The sequence below is a fragment of the Mauremys mutica genome, chromosome 2, assembly GCF_020497125.1.
Source record: "Mauremys mutica isolate MM-2020 ecotype Southern chromosome 2, ASM2049712v1, whole genome shotgun sequence".
Classification (NCBI taxonomy): domain Eukaryota; kingdom Metazoa; phylum Chordata; order Testudines; family Geoemydidae; genus Mauremys; species Mauremys mutica.
The window spans coordinates 252,720,999-252,744,677 of NC_059073.1; the positions used below are offsets into that span (position 1 = coordinate 252,720,999).

The 23,679-nt window shown below is 41.4% G+C and overlaps 1 protein-coding gene across 2 annotated transcripts in view; it reads right to left on the reverse strand.

The window, feature by feature from the left end:
• ZNF804B (zinc finger protein 804B) overlaps nt 1-23,679 on the reverse strand; it is a 376,092-nt gene that overhangs the window by 37,701 nt on the left and 314,712 nt on the right. Inside the window, exons 1-3 of one of the 2 annotated variants that reach the window (XR_006576543.1) lie at nt 16,388-16,628; nt 15,846-15,989; nt 11,022-11,594 (exon numbers count right to left, since the gene is read on the reverse strand). Coding sequence is in view for 1 of the 2 variants with exons in the window: in XM_045003184.1 (XP_044859119.1) it covers nt 15,846-15,989 (144 nt within the window). In the remaining variant the exon portion in view is untranslated. Of the gene's footprint in view, nt 1-11,021; nt 11,595-15,845; nt 15,990-16,387; nt 16,629-23,679 lie in introns of those variants that run through there. The other variant, XM_045003184.1, reaches the window with a different exon arrangement.

Below are 23,679 nucleotides of genomic sequence, written 5' to 3' on the forward strand. Positions count from 1 at the left end.
ATTGAGCCCGACGATCTAGCCAGCTTTCTATCCACCATATAGTCCATTCATCCAGCCCATACTTCTTTAACTTGCTGGCAAGAATACTGTGGGAAACCATATCAAAAGCTTTGCTAAAGTCAAGGAATAACACGTCCACTGCTTTCCCCTCATCCACAGAGCCAGTTATCTCCTCATAGAAGGCAATTAGGTTAATCAGGCATGACTTGCCCTTGGTGAATCCAGGCTGACTGTTCCTGATCACTTTCCTCTCCTCTAAGTGCATCAGAATTGATTCCTTGCACACCTGCTCCATGATTTTTCCAGGGTGTGAGGTGACACTGACTGGCCTGTAATTCCCCAGATCCTCCTTCCCTTTTTTAAAGATGGGGACTACATTAGCCTTTTCCCATCACTGTTCAGTATGTCAAAATCTGTGGTCAGTGAGTATGTGTTTTTTCATACTGCTCACTATATACCAGGTGGGGATTTATGACACTAAGCTCAAATCCAAAACAATTGCAACTTTTCAAACCCTCAGAAAAGTATTCCTAATCAGACTATCTGGGTTACAGATGTTTGGTTTGGGGTTTGATTGGCTGCAGTTGTGTTACATTTGAATTTAGCTTCATAATGATTATAGGTCATGGTGCTTCACCACTGCTACTATGCTCCATTTTATGTGTGTAAGGATTAGAATCAAGCATCATCTAACCTAACTGCAAGGATTTGTATTGGCTGAACTCAAACCAGACACCACAGGTGCAAGTTCAGTGGCCATCTTTGTTGTCATATTGTGGCACGACGCCATAATAATGTTACTTCAAACAGTCCCTGTGCCATGGGATCCCATCCCCAAAATGCAGAAAGAAGCCCCCTTCCGCTTCCCATGTGGCTGGCAATTTCCTACTACTTGCATTTCTTCCCTGAAAGTGGAGCTTTATACAGCCAATGTTGTGATGCTAAGGCACTATACATTGTGATGCATTGCTCTATACACATCATCACGTTAAGGGTGCAGTTTCCCAAACTGTGCAGTTGAACCCTAATAGCCTCAGATCTGCTTATCTCAAGTAAAAGTAAAACCTAGCCATGTCATGAAGGCCCTACTCTGGGTGGGATTTTCAACAGGTAATCTAATCTTGCTCCCATTGAAGTAGCAGGTAAAACTCCCATTGACTTCAATGTGAGCAGAGTTAGGCCAACACTAAGTGTTTTTGAAACTCCCAAACTCTTGGTTACTATGAGGTGCTTGAAGTCAATGGGAGTTTAGCCTAAGGATATCAGAATTTGTTTCTCGTGTTTAGAATTAAGAAGTTAGAATTCCAAGTTGCTCTGTAGGACTTTAACTATAACACCCTTATTAGTTGTAATAGGATTTATGCATTTAAAGATCTGTGCGAACAGTGGAAAAATATAGCCCTTTGAATGCTTCATTTATTTAAGTCACCAATTCACTAGACTGGATGATTTTGTCCATTCTTCCTGCTTGCAAGACAAGTAATAAAATTTCAGTAATAAAATTTCAGTACCCTCAGAGAAGACTGGAAAGAAAAATAACACAAACATTAATGTAGAGAACTTCCTCTGACAGACACAGCTGATTATTGCTATGCTTTAAATGCAAAATCTGATAATATACTTCTGTAATTCCTTGTATAATGAAATACTTAAGAAATATATTACAGTCATTGGACCATCATTAACAACTATGAAATTAAGTGTCCCGTGGGTTTTTTCCAATTTAAAGAGGGTTAAATTGCTAATTTTCATGTTAATTAGCATTCATTCTGAAGAGTAGGAAATGTAATTCCATAGCATCTAGCATTTAACAATTTAGCTTATCTAGACATTAAATTTAAAGGAACCTCTGCACTATTCGCTAGAGATTTCTTAAGTACTAATGATTAAGAGAATCTCATTATTTTAACAACATGCAATTTCCGAGGATGAATATTGCTAATTTATGTACTTTATCTCTGCATAATAAGAAAGTAACACAGCACTTACAGTGTGGCAGGTGCATCAGTTCTTATTAAAGACCATTGGACTTCATAGATTTGTGGGTTTAAAATAAAATAATTTTGTATGCTGACATTTAGAATTGGAATTTGTTGCCTCAAGACCTACGCATTCACTGGGCTGTGCTCAGTGGCATTTGATAATTCCATTCCTGCTACCCAAGTATATGCATTCACAGTTATGTGCGATTGAAACCTCTTCATATAACACAAAAATTAATGCCTCCTTTCTTAATGTTTAAAAATTTAATACATCATATTAGTAACTGTAAACTGTAGATATTAATTATAAAATTAATTTGAATTAAGGCAAATAAAAGTTATAGTTCAATTTAGTGTTATGGATACTGCTCTCTCTTATAGCATTGGCTGCATACCACCTTTTTTTTTTTAAAGAAGTGCTGATGTAATTCAGTGGATGTTTTCCCTTTAGTTACATCAGGGTTTGTGATGTGTCACAACCTGATGGTTTGTTTCACTGCATCATAAATTCATCACTGCTGGATTGCAATAGGTAGATGAGAAGATGCACCATGCAGCCCCTCCTGGAGCATAGCAGCAGTGGTGTAGAGATGATTTGGGATATGTAGGGGCTCTAAACCTGCTAATTGAAATAAGTCAAATGAGAGCTCATGGCATGAAGGTAGGATGGTGTTTAGGTCAATATAGTATCCAGGGGAAAGAACGTACAGAGAGCTAAAGGGCAGCAATGGTACTATATATGTTTTTATTTTTTTTCAGATCCTTAGTCAGGGCTCTTAGTGTTTACTATATTAAAAACATACAATTTTCAGCCAATATAAAATCTGCAGTACACTTGCTAACTGAACTGTTTGCCCAAATATGCAGTTATCACTGGACTTCCCCCCCTTAAGTTGCATTTTGAATCTCAAGTAGGGAAAATCTGGTGTTCATCTCCAAGTTTCAAAACACCGTGGGTACGTCTATACTACCCACCAGATCGGCGGGTAGTGTTCCATGTGTTGGGGATTGAGTTATCGCGTCTCGTCTAGATGTGATAAATCGATCCCTGAATCAACTCCTGTACTCCACCTTGGAAGGAGGAGTAAGCAGAGTTGATGGGAGGGCTGCGGCTGTTGACTCGCCGCCATGAGGACGGCCAGGTAAGTTGAACTAAGATACTTTGACTTCAGCTACAAGAATAGCATAGCTGAAGTTGCGTATCTTAGTTCGAATGTCCCCCCCCCACCCCTCCTGTGTAGCCCAGGCCTGTGACATAACCTGGTAGTATTCTAATACCAGAATAAATTGGATGCCTTTCTTCTCCTTTGATTCTTATTTTCTAGCTTCCATAGCTTAGGTCTGGTGATTTGGTTCTTCCCTTTCATTCAATGCCTTACTAGTTTGACAAACGGACTTTCCTGTCCATAGCTGACAATACGAGCTCTTTCTGACAGGACCTCTTCTCCTATGCTTTCTTCTTGTCTTTCTCTTGTATTCTTGGCCTCCTCTTCTGGTTTCTCCAGGTCTTTCCTTTTTCACATCTGCTTGTTTTTCTGCTCTTTGTCTAGCAACCTCTTGTCTCAGACCCAGTCTCTCTCTTTTTCTTTCAGTTTGCTAACTCCCTGCCACTCTCCTTGCTGCCTTTTGTCCCTTCCCTCTCTGGTCCACCACCTTGCTCCTATCCCCGTGATCTCTTCATAATCCCATTCCTTTCCTTTTTCCATACTCTATATCCTTCTCCTATAGTTTCCTGCATCTTACTTCACCTTTCTTTCTATAGACAAAAGCCTCATTCCCTCCACAATGCTGATTCAGTGGTAGGCCACCTAATAAGCCAATACAAACGCTAAGTAATGTCTACCCCAGGAATCGGCAACCTTTGGCATGTGGCCCATCAGGGTATGCCCCTGGCAGGGCAGGATGGTTTGTTTAACTGCAGCGTCTGCAGGTTCAGCCAATCGCGGCTCTCACTTGCCGCGGTTTGCCATTCCAGGCCAATGGGGAGTGCGGGAATGGGGGGTCCAGGCCAATGGGGGGCACGGGCCAAGGGATGTTGAGACTCAGGAGTCCTGGGTTCTGGCCATAGAGCTTTTCAACAAAACTTGGAAGAATTTTTTAACGTGCATGATGTGGTTTTCCCAACTTCATTCTGAAAAGTAACTAAACCATTTTTGCTAAAAATTTCCAAAATATTCAGCCTGTGGCAAAGAGCTGTCAAGAAACATTTCGGCCCAAACTCTTAAAGTATGGCAAAGTTATAAGCAATTGAAAAGAAGATCTTATAATGGATAGTGGTAGGCCACCTAAATTATAGGTGCACTGCCAGCTCTGGCCTCTAATAAGCCAATACAAACCATACACACATCAACTTGTAGTCAAATCTAATTTGAGAACAAAAAGGTAGAGTATAAATACTGAATTTCACTACAGCAACTTCTGGAAGAATGAGAACAATTTTGAGCAGCTTTCAGTGTGATAAAGCAATTATAGGAAAGGTAGAGTGAGGAAGTGGAAAATATTCAACAAGAAATTACCCAATGCCCCAAGGATGGTGCATGTGTGCTACTTAGTAATTATTACATTAAGAGCAGAAGTAGCCTCAGTGAGGATGAACAAGAAAAGGCAAATTGTAAGAACCCCCCCCCCACAAATGAAATGAACAAAATATCAAACACACCAGTGGAAAAGGGGGATGGCAGAGTCAATGTCTGATATAAAGTAAAGAGAGTGTGAAAATTAAGCATAGAATATAATGGAGGGCAGAAGAACAAGCTACAATAAGAAATGCATCACTTTTACAGTGAGTGAGAGATCAGTGAATCAGAGATCAGTGAGTCAGTGATAGCAGAGGTACTGGAATGGTGGACAAATTAGCCTCTACAAACAGTATAAATGAAGTCAAAACAAGACTGATGCCAGATACATAAAGAGTATACCATTTCTATGGGAAGAAAAATACGTGCTTAAAACAAGGAGCAGAAATATTGAATTGCAGTGTAAGAAAACAAAATGAATGAAGACTCTGAGTTTTAAAAAAATCCCTCAAGGATACAACACAATAGCATTTAAAGAAATAAAGGTATGTGATGAAGTACCATTGTCTAACAAGGCTAGGTATCCAGATCATAAACCTAAAGAAACTTCTACAAGTTATTTTGAAAATTGTTGGAAATAAATGAGGTGTCAAAAGGCTAAAAATAAGATGATGTTTCAACTCAAATGGAATAATAGGAAATAGCAAAGCTTTTGATGCGGTCTCCCACAGTAACTTGCTGGCAAGAATAAAGTAGTATGGGCTGGATGAATGGACTATAAGGTGGATAGAAAGCTGGCTAGATCATCGGGCTCAACGGTTAGTGATCAATGGCTCCATGTCTAGTTGGCAGCCAGTATCAAGCGGAGTGACCCAAGGATCGGTCCGGAGGCCGGTTTTGTTCAACATCTTCATTAATCATCTGGAGGATGGCGTGGACTGCACCCTCAGGGTACGTTTACACTTACCGGGACGGTCGACGCGGCGAGTTCGACTGCTCGGAGTTCGAACTATCGCGTCTGATCTAGACGCGATAGTTCGAACCCCGGAAGCGCTAGTTCGAACTCCGGTACTCCACCACGGCAGGAGGAGTTGCCGGAGTCGACCCTGGAGCCGCGGAGTTCGCTTCCGCGGCGTCTGGACGGTAAGTAAGTCGAACTAGGGTAGTTCGAATTCAGCTACGTTATTCACGTAGCTGAATTCGCGTACCCTAGTTCGACCCCCGAGCTTAGTGTAGACCAGGGCTCAGCAAGTTCTAGATGACACTGAACTGGGTGGAGTGGTAGATACGCTGGTGGGTATGGATAGGATACAGAGGGACCTAGACAAATTAGAGGATTGGGCTGAAAGAAATCTGATGAAGTTCAAGAAGGACAAGTGCAGAGTCCTGCACTTAGGATGGAAGAATCCCATGCACTGCTACAGACTAGGGACTGAGTGGCTAGGCAGCAGTTCTGCAGAAAAGGACCTAGAAGTTACAGTGGACAAGAAGCTGGATATGAGTCAACAGTATGTTTTTGTTGCCCAGAAGGCTAATGGCATTTTGGGCTATATAAGTAGGGGCATTGCCAGATTGAGGGACATGATCATTGCCCTCTAATGAGCATTGGTGATTACTGAGCACTGCAAATGTGTCCAGTTTTGGGCCCCACATTACAAGAAAGATGTGGGAAAATTGGAAAGAGTCCAGCGGAGGGCAACAAATATGATTAGGGGTCTGGAGCACATGACTTATGAGGAGAGGCTGAGGGAACTGGGATTGTTTAGTCTGCAGAAGAGAAGAATGAGGGGGGGAATTTGATAGCTGCTTTCAACTACCTGAAAGGAGGTTCCAAAGAGGATGGATCTAATCTGTTCTCAGTGGTACCATATGACAGAATAAGGAGTAACGGTCTCAAGTTGCACTGGGGGAGGTTTAGGTTGGATATTAGGAAAAACTTTTTCACTAGGAGAGTGGTGAAGCACTGGAATGAGTTACCTAGGGAGGTGGTGGAATCTCCTTCCTTAGAGGTTTTTAAGGTCAGGCTTGACAAAGCCCTGGCTGGGATGATTTAGTTGGGAATTGGTCATGCTTTGAGCAGGAGGTTGGACTGGATGACCTCCTGAGGTCCCTTCCAACCCTGATATTCTATGATTCTATGAAGAGACCAAAGTTTCCATATTTTGATTTATGTCTTAGAGGTGTCTAACATGTCTAGGTATATGACTATTGTTAATTTTTGTAAACTGAAATAATAAATAAAGAAACACGCACAAATAAATAAAGTGTCCTCTAAAGTCCTAATCCTGCTAAAGCAATGCATGTGCTTAACTTTATGCATGTGAATAGTCCCATTAAAGTAAGTGGGACTGCCTATGGACCTAAAGTTAAGCAAGTTCATAAAGGGGTTTTTATTGTTCAAGACTGGGGGATTATTTTGCCTACTCACCATTGGACATGATATCATTGTGCATACATAAACAGTATTTGCATATGAAAATCTAGTGACTTCCCAAACTGTATACTTAAATATGTGGTTTGAATGTAAAAATTGGTGCATATTTAAAATTTGCATACATCTACTTATGTGCTATATACAGCCACTATACACACCTACTTATAAGCTAGCTGTTTCAACCTATCTTTCCTATCCCTTGACATTTTATTCTCTATATAATTGCTGTAATAGGAAAGCATTAGTATAATAATGGTTCAGGCTTAGCCTCATAAATGGGATATGAAGAATGTGGGAGAATATTATGTGGGCCTCTATTGATTTCAGTCCAATTGTGCTTTTTGCTACATGGGTGCAAAGAGTTAACTCAGTCCTGGATAGTTTTTGCACATCTGAAGGAACCAAAACTCAATGTCTTTTAGACAGCCCCAATAGTTGGTGCTCAAGTGACTATACAGGTTGTGACTCTAAGAGCCCCTTTGTGCCAACTAGCATAGGCACACCCAACATACAGTTGTCAGAATATTTAGCCAAACAGCAACTTTTAGGCTATCATATAAAAACTGGCAATATGCTGGTCATGAATATCATCATGTGGTGCATGTACGGACTGTGCATAAAGAGCTACATATGTGAGCTGTAATAGGTTCTTGAAATATATTTTGGAGGCTGCCCTAGACAAAGGCATGTTGTTTTGCCTGTTTGCCTCTGTCTCCAATGCAAATCGATCAAGGTGAGGTTAGAGACTCATAGACTTCAAAGTCAGAAGGGACCATCGTGAACATCTAGTCTGACCTCCTGCACATTGCAGGCCACAGGCCCTAACCTCTGGCTGAGTTACTGAAGTCCTCAAATCATGGTTTAAAGACTTCAAATTACAGAGAATTCACCATTTACACTAATTTAAACCTGCAAGTGACTTGTGCCCCAGGCTGCAGAGGAAGAAAAAACAAAACAAAAAAACACACCTCCGGATCTCGGGGGAAATTCCTTCCTGGCCCCAAATATGGTGATCAGACCCACAGCATGTAGGGAAGATCTGCCAGTCAGATACCTGGGAAAGAATTCTCTGTAGTAACTCATGGCCCTCCCCACTGTGTGTCCCCTCTCCAGCAGTTGGAGATTTTTGCTACTGGCAGTCGCTTATGGGCCATATGCCATTGGCGGCAGTCCCATCATACCATCCCCTCCATAAACTTATCAAGCTCAGTCTTAAAGCCAGTTAGGTTTTTTTGCCCCCACTGCGCCCCTTGAAGTTCACTCCTCTGATGGTTAGGCACCAATCCCAGGAAATATGGTTGGTAAATAGGTAGTCTGGACACGCAGTGTAAAAGTGGGGTGAATTGCAGGCTTCCACTCTGAGAGAAGTGCATACCTGTCACTTGGAAGGGGTGCCCACAGACAGAGAGAGGTTAAAGGTAAAGCTAACCCTGTTACAGTAACAGAGAGCATCAGTTGTTGTGCTCGGGCAGCCATGCACTGTAGTTGGTTTTAAAGTTGAAAGGCAATTAGCCCCCTTGATAGAAAGGTTTAATCCAAGCTTTTTAGTGTACATTTCATGTTCATGAATGGTTAAATTTTCAGGCAGGGCATTACCTGGCCTCCACCTGGTGTTGCACGTACTTAAATTTGCATTTTCTAGTTACAGACAGCATCTAAAATTTAAATATATCTGCTTAGCTTTTAAATAGTGTAGCAGCTGCACAACTTCCAGTACTGGAGTTTTCACCAACAAGTCCCATTGACATTAATAGGAGCTGGAGGTCAAAATATGCACAGTTGTATGTGCCTAGATTATGCATGGCATGCACACAAGTGTTAGCACGCATCTCTGTGTTTACATACAAGCATGTGCACAAGTGTAGACTGAAAGATCCTGCCCAAATAACACAAACGTACTGTAGATTCCAAACATACTAAGAACTGACTGCAGTTTCATTAGAGTGATCATCACCAGCTTTAGTATCTCAAAAACTGCAAATAAATACCTGTGATGTCACCAGAAGCCCCAAGATGGCAATACAGCCTTGTTTTTCTTAGCGGCTTATTTTTATCATCACCATCATTATTATTATACAGTATATGGATCAGATTGATATTTTACAACTTTCTCTTGCTGGTTTCTAAGGAGGCCTTGTTTTTTGCCAAGAATTATATATACAAAATTGGAACTCTCCAACTACTTCAGTACTACAATAAATGAATGGATGAATGTTGTGAATGACCTGGAAGCACTGAAAGATTTCATTTGATGCCACCAACAAAATGCATATCTCTAACCAAATTTGGTCTCTTTTCTATTGACTTATGTATGTAACTAAGGAACTCCCTTAAAGGAAATATACTGCCTTATATTATTTTCTATTTTACTTATAATGATTTTATATAAATGTGCATACTATATTTTCAAACAATAGCTTGTATTGCCTTCCATACTATTCCCTTCTTTGAACCAAACCAAGGATATTTGTCCTGCCAGTATTGGTATACTTTCTATAGCTCCAGTGAAATTGCTTCTAATTCAGTCAATCTTCTTTGCAAAGAATAATGAGAACTCCCTGCAGCAGGGACCATTCGCCTCAGATGCTTGGTAGGGAGGCATTGTGGTTTTGTCAAATGGGCCACTGCCCAAGCAATTCTGTTAGCCAGGATTCACAGATTCCATAGCACAGGAAAAAAAGAAAAAGAAATTGCTAGCCTTCAAGAATGCCACAGCATACAACTGAAAAACTCCCTATTGCATAGCTGGTCAGAATCAGTACTTGTATTTTGCCACCAATGCTGTGATAATCTTCCTTTTCTCTTTGTTACAGGTAATCATTAAAACATGGTGACCTATAAGTTGCTTTTGTTTAGGAGCCAGGGAATCAATACTTTCATAAAGCTGGTCATTTTAATGTGCTAGCAGAGAATCCATATCTTGCTCTGGAGGCACATATGCATCCCCTCCCCCCTCCAAAAAGTTCTAGAAAATAGTTGGATCCATTAGTTGCTGGGAGTGGACCATCATCACAGATCCTTTGCTTCTGAGAGTGAATAAGCCCTAACCCAGTCTGTAAAAGTGATTATTTAGTCCATGATAGAATTGTATTCAATATGGAATGAATCCTGAGGTTGTTATTCTGGCAAACCCCTATTGAACTCAATGGGATTTTGCCTAAGAAAGGCAATAATAAATAAATAAAGACTTTAAAATTTGATAACTTTGTCTTCAACCCCAACCTCCATGCCAAAGTCCAGAATGTGCCCACTTGTATGTGTCAGGCCAGAGAGACCAGCTGCTTGTAAGCATATGGTTGTTATGATGGCCAAAGGTACAGGGACCATGAATTAAAGCTCTCAAGAGTGCATATTGAAGCCCCTCTGCCCTCCTCTCCTCTCAAGACAATACCAAACTTGATACCAATACCAAGTTTAAGAGCAGATAACTCACATAGAGAAGCCTTTGGAATGATGGGAAGGTCTGTGCACAACCAGAATTTCCACATTCACTTTATCCCAGGATTTGCATTCAAAGGACTTTATCTTCAGAAAGGGGCATCTTCTCCATGTAGGTTTAGCACAGTATATCTGGACTATGTAATAGGTAAGACGTTGGTGATATGAACTAACTAAGATAATAAAACAGCTATAGAAATAAGAATGGCTAAAAGCTAGTCATAATTACTGAATTCTGTATAAATCATATTTGCCTATGCTAGATGGATTATTGTTAGAAGATAATGCAAAAACAGACATTGGTGGAGAACGTGTATTTGATAAAGCTTTTGATAACGTACTCTATGGTTAACTGATGTAGGAGGTTAGCATAGCACACTAGTACAAATTAGTTAAGTGAACAAGGCCAAGCTGTTATAGTTAAACCTTAGAAACCTTCAGGGACGATGAAGGTAATGAGTACCATACTAAGTATTAGGGCCAAGACTTTGCACTTTGTACTTTAATGAATGGATGAAATCATAAATGGAAAAACAGCTCATGGATTTCATTTTAGAAAAATATAATGTTTGGAGATTTTGAGTCAGAAATTATCAAAGAAAATCAGTGTTCTGCAGAACACAGAACAGGGGAAGAACATAGGATGTATGGTATAATGCTCAGTTAAACCATCAACATATCTGCTTTTACTCATTCCTGTGCTAAAAATACCCTTTTGTGTTTTATTTCTCAGTTACTGGATATAACCACCAGCTGGGAAACTGGATCAAATTTGCTGGGTCCCTTAGTTCAAATGTCTCACATTATGTTTCCATATCTGGAGTATAGTAGCTGGTCCAATTTGCAAAGGATGGCCCATGTCTAAGAGACACATTGCCTTGCCTTGATATGCAGTATATACAGTAAGTGGACAAACAATACAATGTTCTTTCCTTCGGCTTAGCAGACAATCTCTCAGCCTCGTATACAATAAGACTGTAATAGCCTGTCTTTTAGTGGTGGAGTAATGTAGAAGTAGTTTGTCTTCTCTATTATTTTCTGAATGGGGCTACTTTGAAAGTTCAGACCCAAAGTTCAGGGTCCTGGTCAGGATCTTTCATACTCCAACTCTATGCAGCATCAAGTTTATGGTTTCTTGAGAACTTAATTCTATTTGTTGCTTTCCCATTTGAGTGAATGATGAGCCCCAAAATATCAGGGAAAGGACTATTGTTGAGTAGCAACCTATGGATGAGAGGTAAGAGAACAGCAGGGAATTACTTTTTTGTTCATAAACTATCCCGTTGGTCAAGTGTAGAGCATTTCTAATGAGCTCTGAAGGGTCACTCTTTTCTTCAGCTCCAATTAGAGAAGACTGTTGGCTGTGACAAAGTCTTTGCAGCTGATGGTGTGGGACACACAAAATGATGGGGAATCTTCCTATTTATGATAGAGAAACAGAGGCCCTGCTCTATGGGAAGGAAATTAATTTGACATATCAGAAACGTTTCATGTTTAGTGACGTACTATAGAAGTTGGAGCAGAGGGGTGTCCTTGTCCAAGTTCTTCTGCAAACTAATGTTACTGGCATCTTGGCATAGTGGTGAAGAAGTGAATGGGCCTGCAGGACTAAATTGTCCTTTTCCCAAAGTGGGTAGCTACTTCTGAGCTAATTGAAACACGACTGCTTCTGAGCTACATTTGAAAGGGAAGGGTGGAGGAAACTTGCACTGACACTCGATGTACTATACATGTTGTGCATTTCAGTACAGGCTGTTAGTCTTGAGTACTGTCAATCCGGCAGCTTTCAGAGCACTACATTTACTTTAAAATTAAAAAGAGTTTTATTGCTTAAACATTATCTTTTATGATGGAAAGCAGCCAAGAAAAACTGGTCAGTGCATCAAAATGGCAGTTTTATTTTGCATAAATCACAGGGAGAGAGTAGTGTTGGGGGATGGGGGAGGCTGTTGCTATGTGCTGGGACTGGCTCAGTTTGAGTTCAGATACAATCCTGACAAGTGGAAAAACACTGAAGGGGGGATATTAATATTAGCATCACAGGGTTGGGATCTGAAAATGTTTTTGTTGTATATTATTACATATGTTTGTGTGGATTAATTGAGTGGTGATGTGAAGAACTGCTATTGTGTCCCTAGCCTCTATTTGCCAGGAGCTGGGAATGGGCTGGGAGTCCGGCTGCACCCCCACCCAGGCTCTTAGCTCCCCACTCCTGGACGCAGCTGGATTCCCAGGGGGGAGATCTTCACCTGGAGTCTCAGTGGCTCCCAGTGCATAGTGGGGAGTGGAGAGTCCAAGGTGCAGCTCAGCTTGGAGCTGAGAGTGGGGAGCTGGGTGGATGCAGCCCAGCAGCTGTCTGGAGGCTCCCCACTCACCGCAGGGAGCCTGGCAGCTGCACCGAGGCTCCAGGCTCCTTGCTGTGAGCTGCAGGGGCATCTAGGCTCCCAGTGATGGGGAGTGGGGAGCCAAGAACCCAGGGGTCAGCTGGGCTCTTCTCAAGGAGCTGCCCGTGATTCTGAGAGCCCAGGCTCTCACCCCCCCACATTGCCCCTCTTAAGTCAATGGAAAGGCTCCTGGTGAGGACGCGCAGCACTGACAGAAGGAGGGTACTGTGAACATGAACCACCGCAGTATTTGCTAACATAGGTCGACTTACATTTCACGTATAGACATGCCCTTAGTCAACTACATTGTAACCTAAACCCTTACCCAAAAAGCGCTGAGCATGCACCATAAATTAATGGGTTAATTTGGTGAGTTTTCAGCCCCTCCCAAATTAGTCCCTTCATCAATAATGTAGTTAGAAAGTTGTGAGCTAAAATTCTCTTGAGGGTTTGTCTTGATTAAACATCCTGTATCTCTCTCTTCTCTGTTGGAAACGGATGACTAAATATTCACCCTTTAATTATCTGTATCACCACAACACTTTCTGCGTTTGACTAAATCATTTCAACAAACCTTTTCATTGCAGAAATAAAACCATATCAGTTACATCAGAAATTCTGAATGCTCACACATCTTGGCATGACTTTTGGGGGAACCACTTTGTCTAAAGCCTGAAATCTTGGTATGAAATAATAGCACTTTTCCTCCTTGCTGCCATTTTAAGTTGACATCCTGTTAAAATCAGTAGCAAAGCAAGTTGTAAAAGGCACATCTAGCAGGACAGCAGGCACCAGCTATGGATGTAGCTAGCATATTTAGCAGTGATTAACTAGTTACAAAACAAATGATAATAAGCAATTAGAAAGTATGATCTGTTTCCTAAAATGACAAGCCGTGTTGTTCAATAACATCCATTAGAGTCTGCATGCAATGCTGTAAGAGCTCCATCCTGAGAAATCATAGAGGTGTAGAACTGGAAGGCACCTCAATAGGGCATCTTGTCCAGTCCCTTGCACTCAAGGCAGGACTACGTAATAACTAGATCATTCCTGACAAGTGTTTGTGTAACTTCTTCTTAAAAACCTCCAATGACTCAGATTCCACAACCGCTCTAGGCAATTTGTTCCAGTGCTTAACCACCCTGACAGTTAGGAAGTCTTTCCTAATGTCCAACCTAAACCTCCCCTTGCTGCAATTTAAGCCCATGGCTCCTTGCCCTACCCTCAGAGATTAAGAAGAACAGTTTTTCTCTCTTTTCCTTGTAACAACATTTTATGTACCAGAAAACTATTATCATATCCCTCTTCAGTCTTCTCTTCTCCAGACTTAACAAACCCAGTTTTTTTTCAATCTTTCCTCATAGGTCATGTTTTCTAGACCTTTAATTATTTGTGTTGCTCCAATTTCTCCAATTTGTCCACATCTTCCTGAAATATGGCTCCCAGAACCGAACATGATATTCCAGCTGATGCCTTAACAGGGCAGAGTAGAGCAGAAGACTTCTTGTGTCTTGCTTGCAACACTTCTGCTGATACATCCCAGAATGATATTCACTTTTTTTAAAAACAGCTTTACATTTATATTCAGCTTGTGATCCACTATGACCCCCAAATCCCTTTCTGTAGTACTCCTTCCGAGGCAGTCATTTCCCATTTTGTATGTATGCAACTGATTGTTCCTTCCTAAATGGACTACTTTGCACTTGTCCTTATTGAATTTCCTCCTATTTACTTCAGAACATTTCTCCAGTTTGTCCAGATCATTTTGAATTTTAATCCTGTCCTCGAAAGCACTTGCAACCCCTCCCAGCTTGGTATCATCTGCAAACTTTATAAGTGTACTCTCTATGCCATTATCTAAATCATTGATGAAGCTATTGAACAGAATCAGACCCAGTACCATTCCTTGCAGGACCCCCTTCAATATGCTCTTGCAGCTTGACTATGAACCACCAATAACTACTCTCTGGGAATGAACTATTTTCCAACCAGCTATGCACCCATCTTATAGTAGCTCCATCTAGGCTGTATTTCCCTAGTTTGTTTATGAGAAGGTCATGTGAGACAGTATCAAAAGTCTTACTAAAGTCAAGATATACCACATCTACCACTCCCTTCCCCCGCCCCCACTACACACACACATCCACAAGGCTTGTTGCCCTGTCAGAGAAAACTATTAGGTTGGTTTGACATGATTTGTTCTTGACAAATCCATGCTGACTGTTACTTATCACCTTACTGTCTTCTAGGTGTTTGCAAATTGATTGCTTATTTGCTCCATTATTTTTCTGGGTACTGAAGTGAAGCTGACTAGTCTGTAATTCCCCGGGTTGTCCTTATTCCCCTTTTCATAGATGGTTATAAGACACATGTTTCTAAAGTTGAATTTAAATTTATGCTCTTATTTTTAAAACAAAATGTCTTCTGCCCCTGTACATTGACCATCTGAATCTAAAGGAGAAATGCTGGATTTTTGAGAAAGCGCTCCTTCCTTCTCTTTCTTTAGGCTGGTAATCCCACATGTAGAGATATCACTATCACGACCAATACTGACCCATTATCTCACACCAATGGCAATGATCCTTCAGTTCAATTGGTTAACCCCTGAGAATGCTTAAAACTCAAAAATATTTCACCTCTGATTTTAATGAAAAAATATTAGTTTAAAAATAAGCTCTGGGTTGCATTTGATCATTCCCAGACTAGCTACACTTAATTAGAGTTATCTTAAACCCTGTCCCTTTAAAAGTATCAACCAGCAAAATGGGGAATCATTGAGTCCTTTCAGGAGCCTGGTCTAAATCTGTTATCACCATAGAACCTTGTCTGTGTTAGATATTGAATAAGAAAATTAACATGGAAGGCTTGTTTTCATGGATCTGATCAAAAATCCATTGCAGTCAATCTAAAGATTCCCATTGATGTCAATTGGACTTTGGATCAGAATCAATGTGAGTGGGTCTGGGACATAAGAAAAGTCAATAAGAACAATATTTCTAACCATGCCATTCAAGGTGATTTCCAGTCACTCTGTGCTGTATTCTTCCTTTATGATGGAATACCAATCACATGCATGACTTTCCAAGTTTACCTGCTTGTGAGCATGGTCATAGGAATTGATGTGGTTGTCAAATTCCTGGTGTTTGTGATACTGCTTGTCACATAATTCACAGTAGAAGTTAGCCTTCACATCCTCCAGACCCTTTGCTGTGGCCTTCTCCTTCTCAGCATAACCCTACAAAGGCAGAGGGAAAGGGTAGCATTCTGTTACCAGTAGCACTGCAGATTCCTGATCTCACGCTTAATTAGCCACATTTTATGTTACACAATAAGGAGCATTTAAAATGTTAGGTCTGTTCCTCACAGACCGAACTGATGATGGAAATCCACATTGATATGAAAATACATTTTGATCTAAAGTTACTGACATCAGACTTTACTGGACATATTTTTTTCTCCCAGTCAGATTAAGGAAACATTCACTCTCTGGACTAATTACTCTTTACAGCCTGACTTAAATATTACACCAAACAATGTGCAACAAACAATTAGTGGACCCTTAATTCCCTTATTGTGAAATAGAATAGTTAAGATGATACAAATGAATGTGTGGCTACACACAGGATGATATACCTATTTGTTCCAATGTCTTTTGTTTGCCAATCCGTGTGTCTGTTCTTTCATATCGTTGCTTAGAGGAAGCAAATTTGTTCTATACAGTTGCATACTGGGTCAGATTCTCATTTGTGTTCTGCCCTCTTTACACCACATGAGTGGCTCAGAAGGGCCAGAAAGCAGCTGAATATGGCCAGCAGAGAATTCTCCTGGGATAAGGGAACTCTTATCTTGAGCAGATCCTGCACCACACTTTCCTGCAGTCAGCTTCAGCATGAATGAGCTTGCCAGGTGGCTGGAGTATACTGCACTCCAAGTAAACTCAGCTGGCATTCAATCCCATAGGGAGCCTAGCCTATTAGTTTAAACGAACAGCCCCTTGGCTGCTCTGATCTATGACCAGCCTTCCAGACAGCAGAGATCCACCCTGAGAAACAACCAGCCATCACTGTCTCTCTAATGGTCCCCTGCTGTGCTGGGAGGAAGCACAGGAAAGCAGGGATTGTGATCCATTGTTTTTAAGATAGATAGATAGATGGGCCAAGCCCTTCAGAAATAGTGGCCTACAGTTAATCTCCTAAAGCCATACTTAGGCACCTAAACAAATGGCCTGATTTCTAAAGTAGCAGCAGCTCCCAGTGTTGGTCATTTAAAAAGTATCTTATAATATATTCTACACTATTTTATTTAGGAGCTTTAAAAGCAAACTTCAAACAGGGAACAATTATTTAAAAAAGTTGTCAAAATATCAATTTGATCTCCATCGTCATATTCACAATGAACTATTTGGTGCTATTCATGTGCACGTTAAAATACATTGCCATGTGAGTCATGTAATTAATCATTTACTGTAATTATTATACCCATTTTTGGATGGGAATGTGGCACATCACTTTTTATAATGAGGCTTCCACAACTGCACAGAACTGCTGTCTGGTTTCTAAGTACCCTCAGCCGGAATGCAAATTTTGAAATCTACATGACAAGAGTTCCAAGGCTTTACTCCATGAAGATCAGACATTGCAAGCTTTGAGACTTGAATGTGCATTTTTTTCATAGTAACATGGACCTGACTTCTCAGGGCTAGATTCACAAAGGGACTAAAGCACCTAACTGCCACTTTAGGCACCTAAATCACAGAATCAGACCCCAGTGGGATTCACAAAACCCCAGATCAGCTGCCTCTAATCACGCAATGCCTACATTTTTGCAATGAAAGTTCCGTAGGCACCTATATTACATGCGCACTCTAGCCCCAGACAAGGTATCTGGATGCCAGAGTCCCAGCATGATGCATGAAGCGAACCAAGGAAAGATAGGTATTCCTCCATCTAACCTGCCTGTGAGGCCTGATCTGGTAGGTGTGCTCTGAGCTTGCCTAGTAGATCAGACTGCTATGGGGGGCTTACACAAAACTGGGAAAAGGGGTTGAGCTCCGAAGTGATTTTTAGCCCAGTCATTAAGGTATTCACATGGGATGTGGGAGATCCCCAGTTCAATTCCCTTGAGAGGAAGAAGGGATTTGAATAGGGGTCTCCTCACTCTCAGGTGAGTGCTTTTACTACTGAACTATGGAATAGTCTAATGTGCAGGATCCCTCAATCTTTCCTGTGGAAGCTGTTCCACGCTGAAAAATATAAATATAGCGTCACTGGCTGAGAGCGAGAACAAGCACAAGAATGACCCTGTAGCTTGATGATTAGCCCACTCACCTGAGATGGAGAGACCCAGGATCCAGTCCCCCTGCACCAATTATTTTTAAAATTATTTATGTACGTGGAACAGTGATATTGAGGGAGCCCCACATCAGAATTTAGAGTGTTTAGAGTGCTCTTCTGAGAGGTGGCCAACACCTGCTTGAATCCTCTTTTCCCTTCTGGAGGCAGGGAGGGGCGGGTGGACTTCAGTAGGGGGTCTCCCACATCCTAGGTAAGTGCCCTAACCACATGGCAAAAAGTTATGAAGCTGGTCAGCTTCCTCCTCCTTCCCACTTGCAAAAAATGGCATAGATGCCTAACACCACGAGAGGGTTTGCAAGTGGGAAGCCCAAACAGAGGCAGACACCTCCATACAGCCCAGACTAAGGCATGGAACTCCCTGAGAGAGGAGGAGCTTAGGACACACCCCTCTCCTACGCATCTCCCATTGACTGTCTAAGGGGGCAGTCTGCCTAGCATGCTGGCTTTTATGAAACTCCAGTCTTAGGGGCCTGTCTCCTTATCTCTGGCAATTCATTGTGTACGCATCAAACTCAGCCTTTGTGAATCCGAGGGATTTTCTGGGTGTCTAAAAGTTAGGCGTGACAATGCTGAGTGTTATGCATCAACTCCTGGAGAAGTCTCTTTCCTGAGTTGGTCTACTTTTCATCTGGCCTGAATGGGATCACTGGGTCAATCTCACCTAATAGTTTTGAGGTCACCATTTAGTTTCCTTTTAGTCTCCTATAGGCGCTTTTATCTCTCAGGATAGGGTTCAAGTGCCCAAGTGGGAGTGCTACTCCATGATTAGCAGTAAATTTGAAGGTTGGGGTGGGGGGTGTAGTGGGAAATCTCACTCTGAAACTTTGGCATTCCCATCTCACATGCCATATGGATGGCAGCCTCCAGCCCTTCCTATGGACTTAGGCATCCATGCATCACCAGTGTGACATAGCTGAGTTCTTGTCGCACAGGTGGCTGGGAAAATTAGGAAGCCCACATGATCTCCCATCACTGAACAGGCTAATTAATTCTCAGCACTTGACTGTAAAGCTATTGTAGGAAAATATTCTTGCACTCAAATAGTTAAACTGTTTAATTAGTTATGTGAAACCCACAAAGACCATTAAAAAGCATTTCAGTGATACTTTTTAGCTTTATGTTTCAGACCTATTGTTTTCCTAACATTAATTATTCACTGGGCCGTTGGTATAATTAAAATGCATAAATTAGCATGTGCATGCAATAGCGCTAATTATGCAGAGATGCTTTCCCTGGAAGTCAAGTATTGGGGACAACATATTCTTATTGTAAATTTGTAAAAAATGCAAGTTTTTGACTCATTGGCAACCAGCCAGAGCATAATTGGTTTTTTTTTCTGGTTACGAACTGTCAGTTACATGTTTACAGCTTCATCACTGCGTGCATAGAAGAAGCAGCCTAATTGTTTGAGGTGGGCTACATTATTCTCTCTGAAACGCAATTGAAACTGCTGTTCATGAGCATTCTAAACTGTCAACTTCATCTTTCTCAGCAGAAATTAATACACAGTTCCCTTACCATAAAGATGTTTTTAAAAAAAGCAACAAGGCCGCTTCCAGGTGCATCCGAAGATAATCACAACTACTTCCATTGCCTTATTGCTTAATTATGCTTCCCTGCCATGGAAAAAGATATAATTTCCTGCTTGCTTATCGATCAGATGCAGGGAAATTGAATGCTATAGCACATACTTTATAAAGGTCATGGATTTTCTTTCCCCACAAAGGAGTTAAAACTTCCAGCGCAACATTACATTGTTTATAGTCAAATAAATTTACACTTCCAGACCATTAATACCATTTCCTCTGTTCTGCAAAGAACAATGCTCATGTTTGGGTGCAATACAAGAATCGTGTGAAGGAAGGCATGCAGAATCATATCTGACATTTTATCTGCTAATATAAAGCCTAATTCCTTCTTAGATCTCTCCTAGGTAGCTCAAGAAATAGTAAGAAAAAGGCTTTATATTATGTGTCTGAGGATCATCAGATTCGCTGGAAATGTGTGTCACAACCTAATACACTTCATTCTGGGTCACTGGGTACATCTTGGTGAGACATAGGCGTGATAAAAAACCATAAAGGTGAGAGTATGCAAATTAGTGATGCTTGACACATGGACAGTCTGCAGCTAGCAGCAAGTACAGGAGGGTGTGATGATGATGCAATCATTATAAGTAGAAACTCTTAGACCCAAAGGGTTAATTACCTAGTGTATTGCTGAAAGGCAGATAATATGCTGTATAAGGCTATGGGAATGTGTAAAATATATGTGAATGATTTTCTTGGTAGAAACCTGCAGAGCTGCTCCATTTGTAAAGATAGTAATTACATTCACATCAATTTAGCCCACAGATGCATATTACTGTAATAAATGTTGATATATTGTATTCATTTACAGTGAATCCATCCATTGTGCATTAGACTGGAAGTGCTTTCACTTAGCAGTTTCTTTAGCTGTTGCTCTTTATTGTGAAAATGCAATTAATGGTATCTGACATTTCATTTTCTAATATAAGGAAAATCAATGAAAAATACTTTGTAACTGAGTTTTCTAGAATGTTGCTGATGACACCTAGTCAATTAGAAATCATTTATTAAATGCAGAGTTTGTAAGAGATATTTAATAGACTTGCATGCCCATTAAAGAATGCTGACCTAGACAATTCTACAACTTGTTTCTGAAATTGATCACAAATATCTCTGCTCTATCCAAGTGGACTAAGGTGATGAGCAGGTCAGCTCATACAGTGAAACTTGCAAAGGCAGTTTTTTGTATTAGTCTGGGCATTACTATAAATATGTTCTGGTGGAATAAATACAAATTAATGACAAATTGAAAAAACAGAACAAACATTAAAGCCTTAGGACTTTTTTGTCTAAACATTCCTGAACTTAAATGTAAAAATAGTAGTCATGGTGCTTTCAAATTAGCATTTCTTAGTTGCGGTCAGCAATTCGGAGGAATGTTGCTTAAATGCAGAGCCAAACAAGTGAAGGACTGTTCTTTCTTGAGGGATATAAACAATGGTGCCTGTTTTGAAGTGCTGTTACAGTTTGCTGATTTAAAGGTAGGTATATGTACTATGTCAGAGACAAGGGCACTATTGGAACCATTGAGTTGTCAGGTTATGTTCATGGAGTTGCTCCTTAATGAAACATTAAAACAAATCCTCCACCTACTGACCAGTAGAACTAGCAAGGAGGCACACTGGGCAGGTGCATAAGAGTACTGGGAGGAAGTCTCCACCAAAGTTGTCTGAGGAGCACTGCAGATGCTGCACAGAAACTGCTTCAGCCAATGGTTCTGCTGCCCTGTCCCCACAAAGGGAAAATTCAATGATGGGAGGATTACCCCAGGACTGGCCTTACCATGAGGTGAACTGAGGCGGCCGCCTCAGGTGCCAGACTCTGGGGAGAGGGAGGGGAGGAGCGGTGCCACTAGGACCCAGAGTGTTGAAAATTGTGTCTGCTGCTGGTGCATATGTATTCTCTCTGCTCTAGATGCACAGAGATGGTGGAGTGCTGTGCTGGAGGAAGGAGGGCACAAGAGACATAACAGGCAGGCAGGAGAAAAGGTGAGAGGAAATAACAGAAAGCAGCAGGAACTGCAGGGAGAGAGAGGAGGAGGAGGAGGAGCCTCTTATGTACCTCTCTAGCACCCCCAGGAGCCTGGACTGATTAACACCAGCTTCTTGGGGAGCTTCCTGTTTCCTGCTGCTTCCATGAACCCACTTGAGGAGAACAGGCAGTCAACTGAAGTAGTAGGAGCCAGCTAGGCCCTTAAGACACGATATCTCCCCTCACTCAGGCCCTGCTACCAGCCTGCTTATTTGTCCCCTTCAATTGAGTGTTGAGAGCCACTATAGCTGGCACAGAACAGCAGTCATGAGTGAAAGAAGAAAACACTCATCTGGGGCAGCATTCAGAAAAAGAAAAAGCAAAGGAAGCTTTTCTATCTAAGCAGGAAGGATCTCTCCTGAGATACATAGACACAAATGTTCGCAGTGAGCCTCCCAGCCCCAGTGAGGATGAGAGTGGTGAGGAGATGCTTGATCTTCCAGTTAGTCAGAGTGCAGGTGACCTGGCAGCTACTGCAGCATCAATATCTCCATCTCAAATGGATGTAACCATGCACATTCCTGAAGAAAAGTGTAGATCAGAGAAGAGTGTGGTGGAGGCACAAGAAACAACTGCTGCTGAGTTTAGTTCCTTAAGTCTAGATGATCCAGGGCTGTGGACCCACTTGAGCAGTAGCCTGAGGGACTTCCTTGTACTGCATGGGCCACAGCAAGTGAAAAACTTCATGTTCACCAAAGACAATGAAAATAAAAGTTTCCATCCAACACATTACAGGCATGAAATCCCCAAAGGTGACAAGGTGGAGAGGCCATGGCTTATGTACTCAAAAACGCAGAATGCTGCATACTGATCTTGTTGCAAACTCTTCCAGTCTAATGTTCCTGCCACATTGGATTCTACGGGAACAAAGTACTGGAAAAATCTGGCTAGAAATCTGGCATGCCATGAGAAGGCAGCAAATCACCAGGGAGCATTCCATGGGTGGAAAGAGCTTGAGATGAGACTAAGGTTAAAGGCCACCACAGATGATCAGCGTCAAGAGAAGATTGCATCAGAGTCTCTTTACTGGCAAAATGTTCTCAAAAGGCTCATTGCCATTGTGAGAATGCTTGCTACTCAAAACCTAGCACTGTGTGGCACTTCAGATCATCTGTATGTGCCAAACAATGGAAACTTCCTTAAAATTGTGGAGCTGAGTTTGATGCTGGACTCTAAGTACATCTAAGTAGAGTCACCACCCAAGAAATGTACACATACCACTACCTGGAAAAAACAATTCAAAATGAGATCATACAGTTACTGGCAACAAAAGTCGCACAGAAGATTGTGGTAGATCTGAAGTCAGCAAGATATTATTCTGGACTGCACACCTGACATCAGCCATATGGAACAAATGACTTTAATGGTGCGTTTTGTAACAACAACAGAACCTGGTGAAAATGTCCCTGCAATGGTGACTGTCAGAGAGCATTTTCTAGAATGTATTGACATTGATGATACTACAGGAGCTGGTATGACAAATACACTTCTTAAAAAGCTGGAAGATATGGGAATTGCGATAGCTGACATGAGAGGTCAGGGCTACGATAATGGTGCCAACATGAGAGGAAAGAACAGAGGAGTGCAGACACAGATCCGAGAGTTAAACCCTTAAGCTTTTTTTGTCCTATGCAGTTCTCATTCATTGAACTCGATGGTCAGTGAAGCAGCATCAGCTTCTAGTGAGGCTGCTGAATTTTTTAATGTAATTCAAAGCATTTATTTATTTTTCTCTGCATCAACTCATCGATGGCAAATTTTGAAGCAACATCTGGGAACATCCTCTCTGACACTGAAACCACTGAGTGCCAAACAATGGGAAAGTCGAGTTGAGGCGATAATGCCTATCAAACACCAAATTGGGAAGATAGATGATACCATAGTTGCCATTATGGAGGATAATGCTATGACAGGAACTGTTCGTGGGAGAACAGTGGCAGAGGGAAATGGA